The sequence below is a fragment of the Cyprinodon tularosa genome, unplaced genomic scaffold (assembly GCF_016077235.1).
Source record: "Cyprinodon tularosa strain WSP-4 unplaced genomic scaffold, ASM1607723v1 ctg84, whole genome shotgun sequence".
In the NCBI taxonomy this organism is placed as follows: domain Eukaryota; kingdom Metazoa; phylum Chordata; class Actinopteri; order Cyprinodontiformes; family Cyprinodontidae; genus Cyprinodon; species Cyprinodon tularosa.
Genome location: NW_024039607.1, coordinates 4,489,320 through 4,509,320, shown reverse-complemented (window position 1 = coordinate 4,509,320; position 20,001 = coordinate 4,489,320). Strand labels below are relative to the sequence as shown.

At 35.9% G+C, this 20,001-nt stretch overlaps 1 protein-coding gene across 1 annotated transcript in view; it reads right to left on the bottom strand.

Moving 5' to 3' along the window:
• Positions 1-13,385: 13,385 nt before the first annotated feature.
• The window catches only part of LOC119774902 (SH3 and cysteine-rich domain-containing protein 2-like), a 44,351-nt gene continuing 37,735 nt past the window's right edge, over positions 13,386-20,001 (bottom strand). Inside the window, exons 9-11 of the mRNA XM_038272631.1 lie at positions 18,552-18,603; positions 14,944-15,081; positions 13,386-14,701 (exon numbers count right to left, since the gene is read on the bottom strand). Coding sequence (XP_038128559.1) covers positions 14,603-14,701; positions 14,944-15,081; positions 18,552-18,603 — 289 coding nt within the window. The 3' untranslated portion in view covers positions 13,386-14,602. The remainder of the gene's footprint in view (positions 14,702-14,943; positions 15,082-18,551; positions 18,604-20,001) is intronic.

Here is a 20,001-nt window from a genome sequence, read left to right as displayed (position 1 = left end):
GTCTTAAAATATCTGAAATGGCTTGTACTTAAGTGTAAGAATTACTGTAAATATAGATGTACTCAAGTAATGTAGTGAAAAGTATAGGTAAAAAGTAGTGCAGTTTAAATTACATTTTTTTACATTTTGGTAAACTTTGAAGGTTAAATTCACTTAAAATAATATAAACAGCCAAGTTTAGGATAAATTAAGACTGGCTTTGCGAAACAGGTGTATCCTATTAGTGTTGATGAACAAGCTCAGGCAAGACCCGACTTTGTAGTCAGTAGGTGGGGTCAAAGCACTTGCGTTTCTCTTGCTCTCTTGCTAGTTTTTTTTTTTTTTTAGTTTTTTTTACTTAGAAACTAAACCAAACATTGAAAATGTATCGGAGTAAAAGTATGCAATTAAGTTCGTAAATGTAGTGAAGTAAAAGTGAAAGTTCTCAATAAAATTTTATACTCTTGGAAAGTATAAAGTACTCCAAAATATACTTAAGTACAGTAGTGAAGTATTTTTACTTTTTTACTATACAACACTGAAAAAAATTCCTCAGACAAATTTAATAGAGAGTATCTGTGTGCATCAGTTTGCAGTCTTACCACAGTCTCTTTGAATGGGGTTTAGTTCTGGACTTCAGTGCCATTCTGACATGCCTCATGGATATACAGGGATCTAGACCATCTACTTTGGTGCACCAGTATTTAAATGTATACAGTTAATGTGGTTTTGAAAATAATTAGTGCAATCCACAACACCTGGTTGTTGACCTCAAACACAATAATTATTAACTGTCCTGTAATGAGAACCCCACACCACCACCACCACCCAACCCCCACAACCGCCCCCTTAGCCATAGTAACCATTGGCCCTCCTGCCTGCTTTTATGATTAATGTGCTCCTTTCCACAACTGTCAGTAGAATAGAATAGATAATCCCTTTATTGTCTTGCAATGGGGAAAATGTTGATGTTTCAGCAGCAAAAGCCTATAATAGAAGTGGTCACACAATGTGAACCATAGAAAAGTTTATGAAAATAACATAAGAAAATAAAACAGAGTATTGTACTGTACAGTGTTTTTACAATATAAATACTCTGTATGTATCTGTGAAATAGAAAATCAATAACAGCTGTTGACATTTTTACAGTAATGAATATGGGAAAAATAGCAGCAACACCAGAGATGTGCAAAAAAATGACAGCAGCAAGTTATTTAACTGACTAAGACTGAAACTACAAAAATCAGCATGAATGTAACAATGTATAGGTGGACTGCAATATGTTAGTAGGTTTACAATTGGCCACATTCTTTTTTTTTAGCCTATGGATTAAGAAGAACCCTTTGAGACTTTCAAACCTGTGGATGTTTTATAACATAAACCGAAACTGCATCCTGGACCTCCTTGGTGTGTTCCTCTGTCTTGATGAGGCTGTTTGTTCACTACTGTTCTTTAACAAACCCTTTATGCTTTACAGAGCAGCTGGATTTATACAGAAATAAAACTCCACAAGGCTGGACTACATTTAATTAATAATTAAATAACTTCTTTTGAGGCAGCTAGTTGCAGTAAACTACGGCTCCCAATAGCTAAAACACTGTACATCTCAGATGGTCTTGTCTGAACTGTGAACATCACCCACGTTATTACAAGAATCAGCAGTCTTTTCTTCCTAAAGATGCTGAGAAGAGGTGAGGGAATAAACTACCTCCACCTGTGCTTAAAAAGGTTTACCACTGCATAATAGAAATCTTCCTGACCTATGGATGTACACTTCCATGCCAGCTGCGCTGCATCCAAGAACAAACCCCCTGCACCAAGACTTTACAGTGGGTCACTGGCTCCATACTTCCACACCAAGGGGATATCTACTCAAACTGTCTTTTCCAATTGGCCACAAAGATCTGGGAAGACCTAACCAACCCAGTACACTCTCTTATCACAAGCCTTCCTTCTGGTGAGCTGCACCAAAATAATTAAACATGGCTCTTTCTCCATTACTGTGAAATAAACAAACAAAAACTGCTGCAGAAAAACATATAGAAGCACAAACCCCTTCACACAGTACTAGCTCCCGATCTTGACGCCTAACTGCATACACAACTATATCTACCTGGCACTGATGCTACTAAAAACCAATGCTGCCAAGCAATATTTTATTGTATCCTGTATAATAACAATAAAGCTTCCTTTAAAATTGGGTCTTTGTACTAATAGTTGCCTCAGATTTTAATTTGTGTAGAATCTTGACAGTTGCGTGTCACTTTTCTTCCACTTACTAATTATTTACCACTTTTTGTTTCAGTCTACCACACAAAACCAACATAGAATACATTGAACTATGTGGGTGAAACATGATCGAACTCAGCACGAGTTCAAGGAGCGTAAATATGTCTTTGTGGAACTGTATGTCAAATTAAATATAATCTACATTATTCTTATCAACATCTGATACTTTCATTTTTTCTGCCCCATATTTAAAAGTTGCTCTGCCCTGCTGATTGCTATGGTTCAGTGATGAAATAGAACACCATCTGGAGGATATTGAAGGTTTGATTCTGTTCTTCACATTTGGTGATTGAAAAGGCGATTAACAAAGCTCTTTGATAAAGACAAAGATCGATCAGACAGGCAGTGCCTTTATGTACGTATAATGATAAATGACAGAGCCCTGTTGTGCTAAGAGCTGCCTACTTTTTTGGTGCTAAACAAATACCCACTGCTGAATCTTATATCTGATCATCATTCAAACTCTGCTGAGCGTCAGAGCAGAGATAAACACTGAATCTATCTAAAACATTCTAAATGATTATATTCAACACCAGACATCGAGTTGAAGATAAACCACAAACAAGTGGTTTATTTTCCAGCTGCTGTACTTTTTATTTGACAGTTCTAACACGTTCATCTCTTTATATTTTATAAAGCTGACAAGTGTTAGTTCTTCGATGCATTTTATTCAACCTAAGCCGGAAAACCTTATGCATAACAAAAAGACATCTAAAACCCTGTTGTGTTGAGACAATACCACCAACCAATGGTGCTAGACGATCCAAAAGCCCAGTTAGCAGAGTGATCTGGACTGTAATCTGTGAAGTGATCCGATAGACATACGTGGAGTGTTTGAAAGATTCAATCTGGCCTAAAAAAGGGTCCCATGTTATTTTACATTTGAAAAATAAAAGATATTAACAATGGGGCCTCCTGAGCATGTTTTTGTCGTTTGTGCAGGCCGTGCCCCCAACAACCCGGAGCCATGACACCTAGTCAAAATTCATAAAGATAGCATAGAAACGGGGAATAGTACAAACATTTTATAATGAAACACTTTCCACCAGCAATCACTACAAAGACACAGTAATTTAATGCATATCTGCAGCCCTTTTTTTTTTACTCGGTATGTCAGTCCTACAGGACACTTTAAGTTGTGCTAATATTGTTGTCAGTTAGGATTTGGAAAAATACAGCCACAGCTTAAAAGAAGGCAGTGCTTATCAAGACACACGGCAAAGTTAATCCATGCTGGGAAAACTGGACTTTAAGAGCTTCATTTGACAGTTGATTAGTCGGATGGACAGGTTCTTCAATAATGGGTAAGCAAAGTGTAAGTCAAAAAGCAAAATAAGCAATTTGTTCTTACTGCATAATCAGATGATTCATTTCTCTCACATCTTGCTGATAGTGTGTGAACTTCTTTGAATAATGTATTTGGTAAAAAAAAACGGCATAAATTACAGTCATTTTGGGAGATATATTTAAACCTATTTTAATCATCTGTACAAAATACCTGGAGTAGATTGTAATGTAGCATTGCATCTCCTTTATGATGACAGTGATGGAAACGTTCTAAGAGAAACAAAGCTAAAGGAGCTCAATGTCTCATTTCTGAGGCTGAGGGTAACAGACCAGACAGCAAACATCATCACTGAAAGCATCTTAGACAGCACATCAAATTACCATCAGAGCACGCACTGCAGGGAGTGACATGCATTAAATCCTCTATGCATGTCTTAACCATGGAAATCACAAGGGAAAGTTATTAAAGCGGAACCACTGTGCTCATAGGTTTACAAAGTCCACTTAAAACATGATGACATATTTTCAAATACATTTTACAATGATCTGATTAGCAGATCAGAACAATAATCAAGCAATATAGAAAGCGTTTAATAAAATAACGTTATTATTAATTCCTTATGGATAAACATGTCTAAGAGATTCAATCTGGGTCATTAAAAAGTTGATGTCAGATGTATGTATATATGACCCAAGCTTACATAGATTATATATATTTATTAGTTACTACCGTATAGTTATTTCCAGGAAACAACTAGAAAACTCTATTTTTGCGTGTCTTTTGAGGATTTTCAGAAAGCCATTAAATGTCAATTTTCAGTTATTGAAAGCAGGAATTATTCCCGCATTATATATATATATATATATATATATATATATATATATATATATATATATATATATATATATATATATATATATATATATATATATATATATATATATATAAACAGTGAACATTTTTAACTTTGAATTTGCACAATTACGCTACATTTACAGTCTTATTTGGTCCTTTTGATCTTCAAATATTTATTGCTGCTGCAAATGGAAAGAAGTCTTAAATGATTTTCAGAGATACTTTACTATAAAAAAATATTCAACTTTAAGGGAAATATATAATGAAATGAAAAGTCCCATAATTTTCTGTCTCTGTTTACAAGAGAGAGGCCGCGCAGGTACTTTAGCATCTCAGTTCTCCAATGTTTTCATGCTTGGAGCTTGTGCACTTCAGACTAAACCTGCACTACCAAGTGCACATCTTTTCAATTTGCATATGGGGGTAAAGCAAGTATTGAGATGCATAGATGTTGCAGAGCACCAACCCTTGAGGATTTGAGTGTAAGACCACTGATTTTGTGGCTCATATTGTCTGCTGGTATCTGTCCTCTGTCCGAAGTCAGCCCACTCATCTACCAGGAAGGCAGTCCTTCATGCTTCATTTCAGTAATAAGCTTAATGGAGATGCTAATTTTGTTTTCCAGCAGGACTCGGCAGCTGCCCATTCTGCCAAAGACACCAGTACACAGTTCAATAAGTAGGTGCCAAATTGAGAAACCTGTAAATAATTGCTTTAATGCCAAGCTGCACTGATGCAATAATTCCTGCATCGCCTTTTATTGGTGTGAAAAATATGAAAAATTTCTGAATAAATGAATTTAGGTTTTCAAGTTCCACTGGAAAAAATAAATAATCTAAGATTAGAAAGATGCTTATGAATAATAATGGAAAACATTTGGAAACAAACAAGATTTGAAGCATTGCAAATTATTGCACTTGTTCTGCCATTTTTAGTATGGATTGGGCTTCCGGCTGAGTTGTTTGTCTCTCCATCTTCCTGTGAAAATGTGAAAACATCTAACTTTACTTTTTGTGTTCCCAGTTATGTAAAACAATATATATATATATATATATATATATATATATATATATATATATATATATATATATATATATATATATATATATATATATATATATATATATATATAAAAATAAATATATATATGTATAGATAATTTCTTTTTTTTTTTTTGCTGCACAGTAGTCCAATCTCTATGCAGCTATTTTCAACAAGTTTCTTTCTTTTTTCTTGTTGAGTTGTTGAATTTAGCACAGAAAGCAAAAAATAGCTTAGTATATGTTAAATAAAATCTAAAAAAATCTGTCTAGATGTAAGGAAATTTAACACAGAGGAGTTTTGAGGAGTTGAAAAGAAGCTCTTCTACTTGTATGTGAAATCCTTTTTTTCAGAAGCCAAATAGATATTGAAGTATGCTTTTAAGATTTAGGAGTATATTAAGAAAGCATTTAAAGAGCAAAACAAGCTTGAGTTTAGTGGAGAAGCACTACAGGGGCCTGCTGTCAAATTTCTGAGCTTTTATACAGAAATACAGCAGTTTTTGCACAATACACCTGATAAAACACTTATGTCTTTGCAAAATATACAAAACAGAGTCTGATTTCTGTTTAAAAGCAGAGGCTGCTTTTTGGCTTACAATGAGCACTTATCTGGCTTGCTACACTGTAAAAAATGGTATCATGCTGTACAAATAACATTCAATAATTATTCGAAGGGCAAAAACATATTTTTGCTCTAAATCTGTTGTGGGCTGAACAGTCTTCATTATTTATATAAATTATAAAGGTTTACAGAGAAACATTACAGGGAAGCAACCAGGACACTGTGGAGACTAAAAGAGGCCGTATTTACTTAATGATTAGGGGGATGGAAGATCTACTTTGTCTGTGTATCTAATGCAAAGCTGCAGCCTAATGTGAAGATAAATCACCACGGGGCCTGCAATCATTAACAAGCGTAAACACTGAAGCAAATTGAAGCCTTCATAACTTCTTGATCAAAAGGAATAGATAACATTGAGTTGAGAAGAAATAAACACCCTCACTTTGGAGCCAAGGGCTGCATCCTAGTGTCCTCATTCACTAATTGGGCTACTTGATTCTCATTGTAGGAAGGTCAAGAGGCCAAAGATCACATCGAAGATACTTAATAGCCCGAAGGATGAAGAGGAAGGTGATAAGTAGAAAAAAGTGGTTATGCTTGAAGACTGAGCCGTGTGAATCCTGCTGCTTTCAGCATAAGTACTGAAGCAGGTTGGGAAGGTGGGGCAGATCTACACAACTGGAAGACTGGTGGATTCTCTGAGGTGTCTTGGGTTTTATTCAGAGAAACATCAGAAAGGGGGGGGGGGGAAACTACCATATGGTACACAGCGTACCTTAGTTGGATTGTAACCTGAGCTCACAAGCAGAATCATAATTTCAGACAGTACTGATGCTCTATGGCAGATTTATAACATGCCTTTAACCTACACAGTACCTTGGATATGTCTATACCCTTTTTTGTTGGGCTTTAATGAAATTTTAAAATGCAGTGGAGATGCAGCTATTGCATTATAACCCAGAGGAAATGGCAATGTCTTTGGATGTTTTCCCACTGTGAAAAAAATAGTTTTAAGTGTGAGTGATTGCAGATTATTGGTAGATTTACCTTTAAAACATTTTAAGAGACTAGTGAAATTTTTAACATAATTTATGATTATTGTCTCATCATCACTGATAGAACACTTTAGGGGGGTGTGGGGGGTAAACTGGCAAAAAAAAAAAAAGGATTTTAGAGCGATGGACTGGAGTGTAAATTTTTACAATTTTAAATGATTGCAAATGACACTTTCTATGCTTTGAACTAAAATCTCTTTCAGAGTCGACTGCACAAACCAATAGATCATTCAATAAAGTTTTGCCAAACATACACCTTGATGTGCTGCGGTGGTGGCGCACAGGGTTAATTGTAAGATCCATATATAGAGGATTTGGTACTAGATGCGGCAGTCACAGGCAGGGGCACCGCCAGGAATTTAGGGCCGCATGAAAGAGATATATATATTGGGCCCCCCTCCAAAACAAAATTTGATGGAAGCTTTAAAAAAGCTATAAGGATTCACGAAGAGTATGATTTATTTATATTTTCAATGTTATTTTTATTGTAAGATTTCAACAAAGAAAAATTATCCGAACATGAAAAAGTTAAATATACATTAACTTTACAGAAAAAAATCATCCTTTAAAAATAATAACAGCTTATTTAAAACAAAAAAAAATTATTTATGTATACTTGAACAGATAATAGTTTTGGATGTTTAAAATAAAGTCCTTTTAGGGTTCACTATAACTTTAATAAAAGGACGGTGTGTTTTTATGCTGACCCTGAGAACATGTTTTGTCATGATCATGGCTCTGAGGGCTGGCCTAATTGCTCATTTTATTCACCTGCCTAACTCTGCCCGGTTTCCAATTGCTGCTCATTTAATCCACATCCTCCTGCTTCTTTATATACGACTCAGTCTTCTAGAGCTCGTTCTCAAGAAGAAAGGAGAGGAAAATGGTTTTATAGGATTCAACGGAAAGTTGAATCCTATAAAAAATTAGGAAATTAGGATAGTAGAATAAAAGCAGAAGAAAGGAAAACAGTTATTTCAAGACTTAGATTTGGGCATACAGGATTAAATAATACACTATTTAAAATGGATTAAACATACGTCAGGCAAATGTGAATTTTGTGAACAAGACGCTGCTGCTGACAGCAGGGGATCTGATGTGCCATGCAGGCCCCAAGGACTAAACCATTTCTTGCAATTTCATGGGGGGAAGGGGATGTTTGTCAATATATTCGGGCTTTGTTTCACTTTTTACTTCTGAAAAATTACACTAAAGATTATTTATTTTACTGCTGGATTTAATGTCATATTTAAAATATAGCAGGACATATCTTTTCTTCTTCTTATGGGGGCCCCCCTTAGTCAAGGAACCTTAGAATCTTCCTGGGTTTTATCTAGAAAGGCTGAATAAAGTCTGAGATCTTTTAATGTTGAAAAAACATATTTTAACTAAGACAGTCATTAAGCCATGATTGCGCTCTGCTTTACATCACTGCTCGTTATAGAGGGCGTATTGCTTACTGGACAGGCGCAATGCGGTAAACTTAGGTGCTTCTTGGAGGGGGCAGGTAATCAGGCAGCTCAGTCTCTTTTGGTGAAAAAAGTGTTTTGAGATTAAATATACATGCAATGCCATGCTTTGGGATTCATTATTTACTATACAATCTATTCACATCAATTTTATATCAAAGGTTCAAAAGCCTCTAAAGTATAGCTAATGCTACTGATTATTTAGGGAATATATATTGGATTCCAAAAATCACCCCTTTGAGAAATATCTATCTCAGACATATTCTCAGGCTGTTTTCTTTTGGACAAGTTGCATTTCTCAAACCTGATTACTACGACGAAAACCAAACTGTAAGCTCTACATCCGAGTGCAGTAAATCTCCACTGTTTTGCTGAGCTTTCTCATACCTGCAGGCAGCGATAAGGCTAAAGTCTAGACGCAGCATATCAGCTTGGTACACCTGATAAATCTGTACCTTTTATTAACAAGATGCATTGCTGTATGAGGATATTTTCCTGCTCATGCGGCTTCAAGCATACATACTTGAGTATTAATCTCAACTAACGCAGAATTTTAGAAAACGAGGGATTATTTTTATTTTCAAATCTGACGCAGAGGTCCATAGTGTTTCGTCAGCAAGCATGAAAAGGCTTTATTTCCCCTCTAACAGTGCTTCTTTTCCTCTTTATGGCTGGTTAATCACATTCTATTTTGAGCCTGATATTTTTTTTCTCAGTTTTAGCAATATTTCTGCTTCCTGTTCCGATTACTAAGCTGAGATCATGGATCCTGCTGACCGGGAGTCTGTCATGCATATGCTGCTTTATTTTAAAGATCCAAAGATGTTAGCGATCATGCTTGACAATTAATTATCCATTTAAGGTATCTTGCTTGTGGCTGTATGATTGAAAAGAACCACAGCTGTATAGTTTTTTTTTTTTTTGTTGTTTGAAAGGATGAATGAGAATTTCAGCTTTCTGTCTTAAAAGTAAGGTCTCCTTTTTTTAGAGCAGCACACCATCTATAGCTCCGATTTCAGCAATTTCACAATTTTTTTTTAATCAAAATTGATGTACTGCCAGTCCCATGCATTTCTGTCTGCCTTGGCACAAATGAAAATCACATGTGATCCACTATGATAGCAGAACTGGGTCATGATTTGAGAAATGTTCCTCACACCACAGCAGGGTGAAACACAAGCTCAAAGAGAGACAGGGTGCTCTCTTTGCCAACTAAGTCTACGCCCTGCCAGCAACTCCTCTGTCGCAAATTATTTTCTTGGTATTTAATCGTTTTATTTATGGTTATTAAGAAAAAACAGTCTTGTTACTGTCAATTCAAAGGAAAGAGCTCTGAGAATTGGAGGAGAAAGGGTCATGAAAGGAGAAAAAATATGTTCCAGTAAACAACTTGTGAAATTAGCTGTGAAATTACTTAGGAAATGTGAGGTTAAACTGCATATCGTAAATGAATGATTCATAGTCTGCTCACAAGACTAAATGAGGGGAACCATTTAGTTTCATGTTTTCTTTTTATTTTCTTATGGATGACAAACTTGATGCTTTTTTCAAAATATTAAATAGTTTGGGGGAAGAACAAGCATTAAAATGTGTTGGACAGAAAACGTATCTGTACATCTGCTTTCTGGTCTCACTGCAAATTCTGAATTGGATCAAGGTCTCAACTTTGACACAATTTGATTAAAGCTATTGATTAAACTGTGACCCTATACCAGTTAACCCTGGTTTAGGGTCATTGTGTTTTTAAAAGTGATAGACCAGCCCTGACTAAACTCACTTGCAGCCTTCTTTAGGTTCTCCTACAGCATTGCCCGGTATTTAGCTCTATCCATTCTTCTATCAGCTCTGAAAAACTTCCGTATCTTTGCAGTAGAATTGCCATAGTATGATGCTGCTACCATGCTGACCATTTAACAGTAAAGACTTGCTGCTCACAGTTAGTTTTCCACTTTTTATAGATAACCTGACAAACCAGATTCATAATGTGTAGCAATCAAGTTTACTTTTACACATTATTAATCCAGGACTGCTTGTTTTGAAGATGTTCAGGTAAAGAAGCAGAACCTTAGTTTTAGCCAATCATGACAATGAATCAAATAGCAGCAGATGTAGTGAGAAACCACAATGTACACTTTTACGCTCCGCTGTTCCTCTTTCAAAGTTTTGCCTGGATTCTGGCAAAACAAATGTTACAGTTACAAGTAAGTCCTCCTGCCCTGTCATGTTTGGTTTGACCGTCGGCTCAGCAGTTATTGCTTTCTTCAGATATCACCAGCCTGAAAACATAATCCTGCAATGTGGTTGGCCGACTCGTTTTGGGTTGGGCTGTAATAATTTAAACTGGAGCTTGCAGGCACGGGTAATATATAGGGTCTGGTACTCAAAAGATTTGCATGTATTGAAACAAGAGCAAACATACGTATTTACATGTGCACAGCTGATCTTCATACAAAGTGCAATTATTTTTTTTTTTTTTGCTTATGTGGCTTCATGAATATGTCGATCGTATTGTAATGTCCAGTCATGCAAACTTATATGTAGAGGATATGTAAATAATATATTTACCACCCTAAAAGTGATAAATCAATCTGGAAAGTGATTGCAAGAACAATTTTCATCTATTTTGTGGTAATTTAAAAGTTAGGTGCAAACTCCGGCTTAAAAATCTCTGTGGGTCAATATGAACAACAAAGGAGGAACAATGGCAGACGAGGAAAAGACTCTGTACAAATAATAAAATGTTTGGTTTGTCAGCAAAAATTATAGTAGCATAGAATATTTGGGAAAAAAGATTAAAGGACTAGTAACCTGGTATTTTACATATATAATCTTAAATTCGTCAGAAATTCCATACCCCTTTTTTCTTGCAAAGGTAAATCTGACTGGTGAGTTTGCAAGTTCATGTAGATGTAGTGTCAGCAACTTTAGCAGTTTGTCATGGTTTCCTTTTCCGTCATTTCCAGGTCAACAGGCAAAACGTTACACAAGCAGCAACACTAACCAACTGCATGCTGGTGATTCCCTTATTGCTGGAATTGTCCCTGTTGGTGGAATAGAGATTGGTGTGATGATAGCAAGTGTGGTTTTTGTAAACACTCTTCGCCAAAGAGGAGCAGGATGCCCAAAATAGGGAGTGTCTTTTTGGGCTTTTCTACTTTCAACAAAGATCCCACAAAAAAAACAAAAACAAGCGAAATTCACACTTCTGATTGTCTGTCAGGTTTTAAATGAGACTCAACAATAACACAGGTTTTCACATGCAAAAGTCTGAATTTCAATTGCTAACACCTTTAATTTAGCAGGAAGCAAAACCAAACCTAAAACACCATGGTTGTACTTAAATATTGTATTACTTCTGCTTAATTTTCTTAATAGGGCACAACATTAAGTACAATAATTTGCATTAAATTTGTAAGGTTTTGCAATATCTTGTGTCAACTTGGTGTTGTGAGAAGTTTTAGGAGGTAAACCCAACGGTTTAGTGTTCGATTTTTAGGGAGTATTTGACAAAGTCAGCTTTCCAGGTTCTTTGATTGATACCTAATCCTTTAAATTAAATCTTTGCTATTATCATTTTTATTTTGTTTTGTAGCAGTTGAGATACCTATGTAAAGTGCATTAGAAATAATATTCTTCATCCTCATAATTTCTTAAATAACCATTTTCTTTTAATATTACTTGCAACTAAACCATTTCTTTCTGTACAAACAATTTCAGAGTGCGGGTAGTGCATGTAGTTTGCTCATTTACACTATGGCCAGACCGAACATTATTGCATGCAGTCTTTGTAGATCCCCTGCACATTTTTTCATGTTTGGCTTCTGCAACACTTTACATTTTCTATAAAAAATGTTGATCGCTTAGGAATAGCTCTCAATAATACTCCATCCTGAGCTTGTTCAGGTACACAGCTCCTCCAGAGTGACGAATAAAGTACCATTAATCCATTGGTGGCCTAGCCCTTTTTTTGCTCAACTAGTCTCTTATTTTAGATAGAAAGCAACGTAGGTTAGCAGTTGTGCCTTACAATATTCTCAGAAGAGACATTTAACTGGTGTGAGATCTTCAAAGGTGAGGGTATTTTTCAATGTGAACTTTGCAAACCTTATCCCAGACCGAATCATTCTGTATTTATTTTTTATGATGCTGCTTGTTACCTAACAAACCTTTAATGAGCCATTGGATTCATTATGAGAGGAAATCACTTACAAGTGATAAAAATGAATCTATTTAGGAGTATCAGAGTAAAGATTGTTTATGATTGAAAAGTCTTTTTATTAAAACATCAATAACTGAAGAAGGAATTATTTCTTCAATAAACAAAGACATGCTTAGGATTCATTCAACTTTATTAGCATATGTGAAGATCACATGATGACCAATCATGCTAAGAACTAGCTTGGAACATGTGCAATTAAACGGGTAATTGTTATCCTGAGCCAACCCTAGTTCTAGTCAGTGAGGATTATATTGAAATAGTATGGTGTATACACAAGACAGGCAATTTCAAAGTCCAGTTTTAAATCTTTTCAAATACACTGGGTGACAAAGACAAGTTGAGTTGCTTTGAAAATAGGATGCAAACAAAAATTTTTGTGACTAGAACTGTTGTGCATAGTATCTTGAAATATTTGTGCTGACAGGGCGAGATGGTAATTGAGCAAAAAGGGTCATACATACTTCATGTATAACACATTAAACTTGAATCTCCTGCAGATAAGATCGAATGGCTCGAGCATAGCTGCAAACTGTGGTAGCATGCTTTCAGGAGTGAATATACATACACATTATGTATATATATATATATATATATATATATATATATATATATATATATATATATACATATATAGACACACACAGTGTTTTAAGGCTATACACATAAGTATATTTTAATAATTATTAATTAAACTAAGCCTTATTATTTATGACAGCGAAATTGATTAAAAGAGGTGGTTTTGTTATCAATTATATTTCCATCAATGTGTCACAGCTATAAAATTAGTTGTCTGTGGAAAAGAGTTACAGCATTTAGCACTTCTATCACAGACAACTGAATATGGCTTTTAATTGATCACCGTGGTTGATTGACTCTTTATGCTCTTCCCTATTGCATGACACATGTTAATAATACGGAACATTAGATAGAGATAAATCATGTCTATGATGCAACAACAGGATGCAGATCCTAATGGTTAATTGAGCTACATAGAATAAAGTGAAAATACAAACTCTTTTATTGTGTGTGAAGAGACAACATTTGAAGGACAAACCAAGAGCTCCCCAAGGTGCATGCAAGTATTTGTCACATTGAAACTGTGAAGAGTGCAAATGCGCCACACTGTAATCACCAAAGGGCATTTTGGGATGCAGATAAAACCCTCAAGTGTGCACTGTTTATAGGAGAGAAAGTGTTTGTTGTGACTTTAATCGGAGGAAGTTAAAGCTGTTATTACTTGGTAGTACCTGAATCATTATATATGGAAAATGTGTACGCACATTACAAATGTGATATATGTACTATGAAACCTGGACATTTTGAGTGAAATCAGTAAAAGACAAAACTTTGTGGTTTTCAAAATTCCACTCTTCTTAAAAGGGTTTGCACAAGCAACAATATACACCCAGTGTCTTATCGTGGTTTCTTTTCACTAACAGCTTAACCATGCCATGATTCCATGATGCCATGACAAAAAGGTATTTTCTCCTTTTTTGAATGAGTGGCCAGTGTTGACGGCTAATGAGGTAGCCAGAGCACCTTCACACTCAGTCTCTTGAAAATAACTGCTACATATCTCTTGCGAGGATAAAGGAAACCCCACAAAGTGAAGCTGTGCTACAAGCAAAGTCGCTCTGAAGAAGCTCCTGGTTGTCCTAATCTTCAGCCAAAAGCCAGAATTGCAGGTTGTTTTCCACTTAAGCTGTAGCAGCGATATTTGGTTGGGTGGAGGAGGCTGGGTGGTTGTCAGCAAGGTCCTTGCTAAACACTCCTGAGTATTCCTCCATCAATGTGAGCTCCTTTGTTAAATCTGAGGGTCAAGGAAAGATATGCAGAATTGCAATCATATTTCTAGCAAAAACGTCACAGGGACAAGGCCTCTCTTCTTCCCACTGGTTAGCCGAAGGAAGCCATCAGTCTCCTCATTTTTCCCAATGCAGATCTGCAAAGAAAGAGGGGGGGGGATTGGGAGCAGAGGGGCATAGAACAGGAGCACCGTGAGGGAATGCTTTGAGGACCTCGGTAGCGACTGAGCAGTTACTGAAAGCAACATACTGCTGTCCTTGGTTATTTTAATACTTTCTGTATTAATTTGCATCCACTTATAGATAAAAAAAAAGGCCTCCAGCGATTGTGTGTGTATGGAGGAGATGGAAAAAATGTGTGCACTTAATGGTTGCTCACCTGATTCTCTCTCACAGTCATCTGGCCTTTGTCTCTGTTGCCATGGAAAGCAGCGGTGACCTTCCACACCCGCTCACCCGGTCGGACTCGTTGGACAAAGTTGGCTGGGAAAAATCCCACCTTGTCTCTGCTTTTCCCCTGGTAAACAAAACAGAGTTACTCATCCACAAACACTCGGCCTGCTGCTCTACACAGATATAGTTTCTCTCTGCTCTGCTAGATTCATTGGAGGTAAATGGAAAACAGTAATTTAAATATTAATCATCTAAAGACTTATTCTAAGTAGTAAATATATTGATAATGGGGATAAAATTACAAACTGATAGAGAAAAAAAAAATTAACCCACACATACAAAGAAATCAAACCAAATAAGTCTCAATATGGGTTAGTTACTTTTACTTAGTGTTATTAGCAAAAGTAACCTTTTGAAAAAAAAAAGTACTTTTGTAATTAGTTTTACTGCACAATTCTTTTTATTTCTAATACCATTATGAATTATTTCTATTCTTAAGCAACATTTTTGGCCACTGCACTCAAAATAAGTAACTACATATAGGCAAAAATAACAAACAAGTTGGGTTTTAACCAAGAATGCTTAACACACACAGACAGTTTGTAAAAATAACAACAATTTCATTTGGAAAAAGGCTTATTTTCTTTCAGCAGAACCAAGTTAAAGTTATAGTGGAAGATGTTCTTTTTCTGGGTGTACATTAAAATAAGTGGTCCTCCTAATTGTCAATCATTCTGGTGATGTGTTTACAAAAGGCCGTCCTATGTGCTCGTCCTCATTTTACTTACTGTTGGTGAGTCTGACATAGTGGAAAAATTTTAAATCTTCTTTCGGAAAGTAAGCTTGTATGAGCGATGCAAATAGCAACTTTTAAACAAAGCGTGAAATAGAAGAAATGGGCTTGTATACGCTCTTGCACGTGTTAAATAGACGTCCCTTCTTGGGAGGACATACAGGGTTGTGCATGTGCATCTTTTTTTAAAAGTGGAGAGGGTGGGTCTCAAAAAAATTGCAAAATCCTACACCATTTACAGAATGTATTGTAGTAATTGTGGTGTGTTCAGACTGGGCACGTTCTTAGCTGGAAAGGCGTCTGATTTACATGCAAAGTTTATGGTGGGTGCCGTCAAGGGGTTCCAGCTGTGCATCCAAGTGGGGCATCTGAGTGTTCTGGTGTCGGGGAGACAGATCCTACATGCAAGCTGTTATCGTTTCTGCAAAGCTTCTGCATATGAAAACTAAATAAATATCAAGTGGTCAAACTCCAAAGGTTAAAAAAAAAAGCCAGAAAAATGGATGTACAAGGAAAAGAGAACGAGCTCTGATCATTGTTACTGCACTAAAACTTTTCTTTATGAACTATGGCAAATCATTCTGGTACTCGTTATATTAATTCACAGCCACTACAAACGGCAGTGGGAAATCGCCCACAGAGAGAGCTTTCAACTGGGATATCCAGCTCTGCATCCCGGCAGTATACTGGAAGTCTGGCACTCCGAACAAGACATGCATATTTTAGTGGGATTATAATCCTGATGAACTGACTGCACAGATGATCTTTAGAGGTGGACTTTCTTGCTTAAAGGAGAAGTTCGGTTTTTTACACTTTAAGCCCATTTTCTGTAGTGTCCAGGATGAAATGGAATGATCGACACCAAAAGTTTGACAATTGCTCCTGTCTCTGCTTTTTGGCTCATTTAGAATCACCCCCTGGCTGCTTTAGAATGGCTAGCATAGAGCATGTCCGATAATGTCCTTAAAACAACCTTAAACGTTCTTTTTTTAAAATATGCTACTCACCGGGTCGTCAGCGCTGTTCAATGACGTTCCAAAAAAAGTTTTGTAAAGAAAAAACGTTCCTTTAGTGTTTTATTTAGCATTTTGTTAATCCCATTGAGTTCTGTAGGAATAGTCAATATTCCGCTGCCACCGGAAACGGAAATGGGGCCTGTTTACACAGTTGTAGTCTTTTCGCTTCACTCTGTGTACTCCGACGTCGAGGTGCTAACGTCTCTGTTAAACACTTTAAAAAACTCTGAAAATGGAATACGAAAGGTGGATTCTTGATTCTCGACGTCGGAGTACACGGAGTGAAGCGAAAAGACTACAACTGTGTAAACAGGCCCCATTTCCGTTTCCGGTGGCAGGGGAATATTGACTATTCCTACAGAACTCAATGGGATTTACAAAATGCTAAATAAAACACTACAGGAACGTTTTTTCTTCACGAAACTTTTTTTGGAACGTCATTGAACAGCGCTGACGACCCGGTGAGTAGCATATTTTAAAAAAAGAACGTTTAAGGTTGTTTTAAGGACATTATCGGACATGCTCTATGCTAGCCATTCTAAAGCAGCCAGGGGTTGATTCTAAATGAGCCAAAAAGCAGAGACAGGAGCAATTGTCAAACTTTTGGTGTCGATCATTCGATTTCATCCTGGACACTACAGAAAATGGGCTTAAAGTGTAAAAAACCGAACTTCTCCTTTAAAACCATTCAAAACTATTTTTCCAAGTCAAAGTAAATAAAGCCAAGCTGTTATCTAGCTTGTAGCTATAAAACAAAGCAGATAAACAACCAGAGTGCAGAGCATCCAGAGTGTCGAAGCATCAAAGCAACTTGACCAGGTTTTGACCCAGCGTCCAAGTTTTGGCGTTCAAGCGTTTTTGACAGCAAAAATGTGTCTGAATGCCGCATTAGTTTCATAAACCCTTTGCTGAAAAAAAGAGTTGTCTTTGATAACTTTATTTTTATTCTACAATTATGGAATGATGTTGCTTTAATATAATTATAATATTTAAATACAAGAACTTGGCATTTTGGTCTGTCTGCTCCTATAACATGATTCCAAATAGTAAATAAAAGGGTATTTTCAGTTACTTAGTACTTGGGAAGCCCTTTTACCAAACATGTGTTTACTCTTACTGGAATAAGTTCTTGGGGGACTTTTCAAAATTTAAATACTAATATATAAATTGATATTTATGTAGGGTTACTTATAGTTGAATACAATTTTAGGGTACTCTATTGAACCTCTGGACATGGGTAACAAATATACAATATATGGAAAAAAGTAGCTGTCAAAAACATAGAGATCTTGGAAAATAGCTAAATTATGCCAGCATATAGAACACAATCCTTCAGATCTAATATCAGTCAAATCTAATTAATGATCAATAAAATGTAAAGCTTGAAGAAGAAATACCATTTTAAACACTAAAAACATAATTCTTATATTAAACTTTTTTCTTATTTTTACAGTGAGTTTTCATACACAGCTTTATTTTTGAAAATAAATACAATGCTTGGTCATTTTCCAGTTATAGAAATAGCTGAAAAATTTATCAAAACTAATGTTTTTATTGTAACTATACTGATTCACCATTTGCTCTGATTGTCTCTAAGCTGATTTTTGCCCTGCTAAGAAGTATTTCAGCTCCCCAAGGTGATATGATGCGTTAGACATGGGCTGGTATAGTGTGTATTCAAAAGCAATCTGGATATTTATAGTAGAAAAGCTTTTAGTAGAAAGGGTAAAAAGTACAGCTTTTGAAATATTCAGGTGATGAAGACTACAATGGAGTGCCACCCACCTTCCACCAGTCTTCGTTGGAGTCGTCCATGACTTGAATTCTGTCGCCAGGCCTGCAGGCACACACGTTAAAATCAAAGAATGCCACATACAATGTGAATTATTATTCCCACACTTCAGCAACTTAGATTTACTTGACAATAGGTGAGCAAATTACTTTTCTTTCTACCTTTAGTTTAGGCTTAAGGGTTGTGCTCTTTAAGAAGAAATTGGCTCTCTGTTCTGAGGCTGCGAGGAACAAATGACAGCCCTGTTTTTTAGATTTCACAGCCAACCCTCAAAACATTATCTGGGAAACTAGTTTTCCTTGAGTTTCCTGCAGCTATTGTGTAACTGGTAAAAAATTCATAGTTGCTTGTAGTGGTTAAAACAGAAAAAGAGGGAATGACATTCTTTCTTATCTGCTGGCGTGGACTTTAATTTCTGCACTCCAGTTTTTTCTTGGCCAAAATTACTTTAACCTTAGTTTACCCTGAAGCTTTTTATCTTAGCCTTGCATGTCTCCTTATCTTAAAGCTAAGTTAGCTTAAGCTAATGAGTTATCTTGATTTTGAGGTTAAGGTTTAACAATGGTACTCTAGATATATTGATAAGTATTTTCATGTATTTTATTTTTTTGAGTTTTCTCCTTATTATCTTAATTATGCAACAGTAGGCTGGCAAAATCCAAACTCGAAAAAAAGAAGAACCCAAGCATGGATTTTCTTTGATATATTCACCCTCTCCCCCTCAAACGTAAACATCTCGATCTTAAATTCGATTAGATTGCCGATTAACAGAGCAAATCCCACCAAATGAGGTGCACACTTTTTTCTGTTCATTATTGTATTGATTTCCCAATTGGGATATGACTCTTCTTTGGCTAATAATCTTATACTCTGCTACCAATAAATAAATTGCATTGTTTGCAGGGTTTAAGATGAACAGCTTTAGTTTAGGCCAGGTAAAGTTTTTTCTTTAGCAGATTACCAGTCATAATCCAATACTCAACCCTTTAATATTCCTCCCCCCACCGCCTCTACCGGACTGCAAACGATCTAGAAATAAATAATTTCTTACCTTAAGTGTATTTACCCTTAATCTGAGTAGATAAAAAAGATGATCTGCCAATGGAATTAGATTTTTCTTTCTTGAAATAATATAAGATAATATGCATTTAAAATAAGACAATGCAATTTTTTTTTTTTTATCATTCTAAATATAAATTGCCTTGTTCCATTGGGAAAATTATCTCACTCATCTCCTCATTCAAGAAAAAACTGCACAAATTTTTAGAAAAAATAACATATATAGATTTAGATTTTTTCCAGTGTGGAGGCTATACTAAAATAATGCCCGGGTCATTAAGTAGCTCATCTAACTTTCTGTACATTTCTTTGCCAATTTGATTTTTTGACAAATGGCCTTTACCGGTGCATAATCATGTTATATGACTTTTCAAATTTATACAC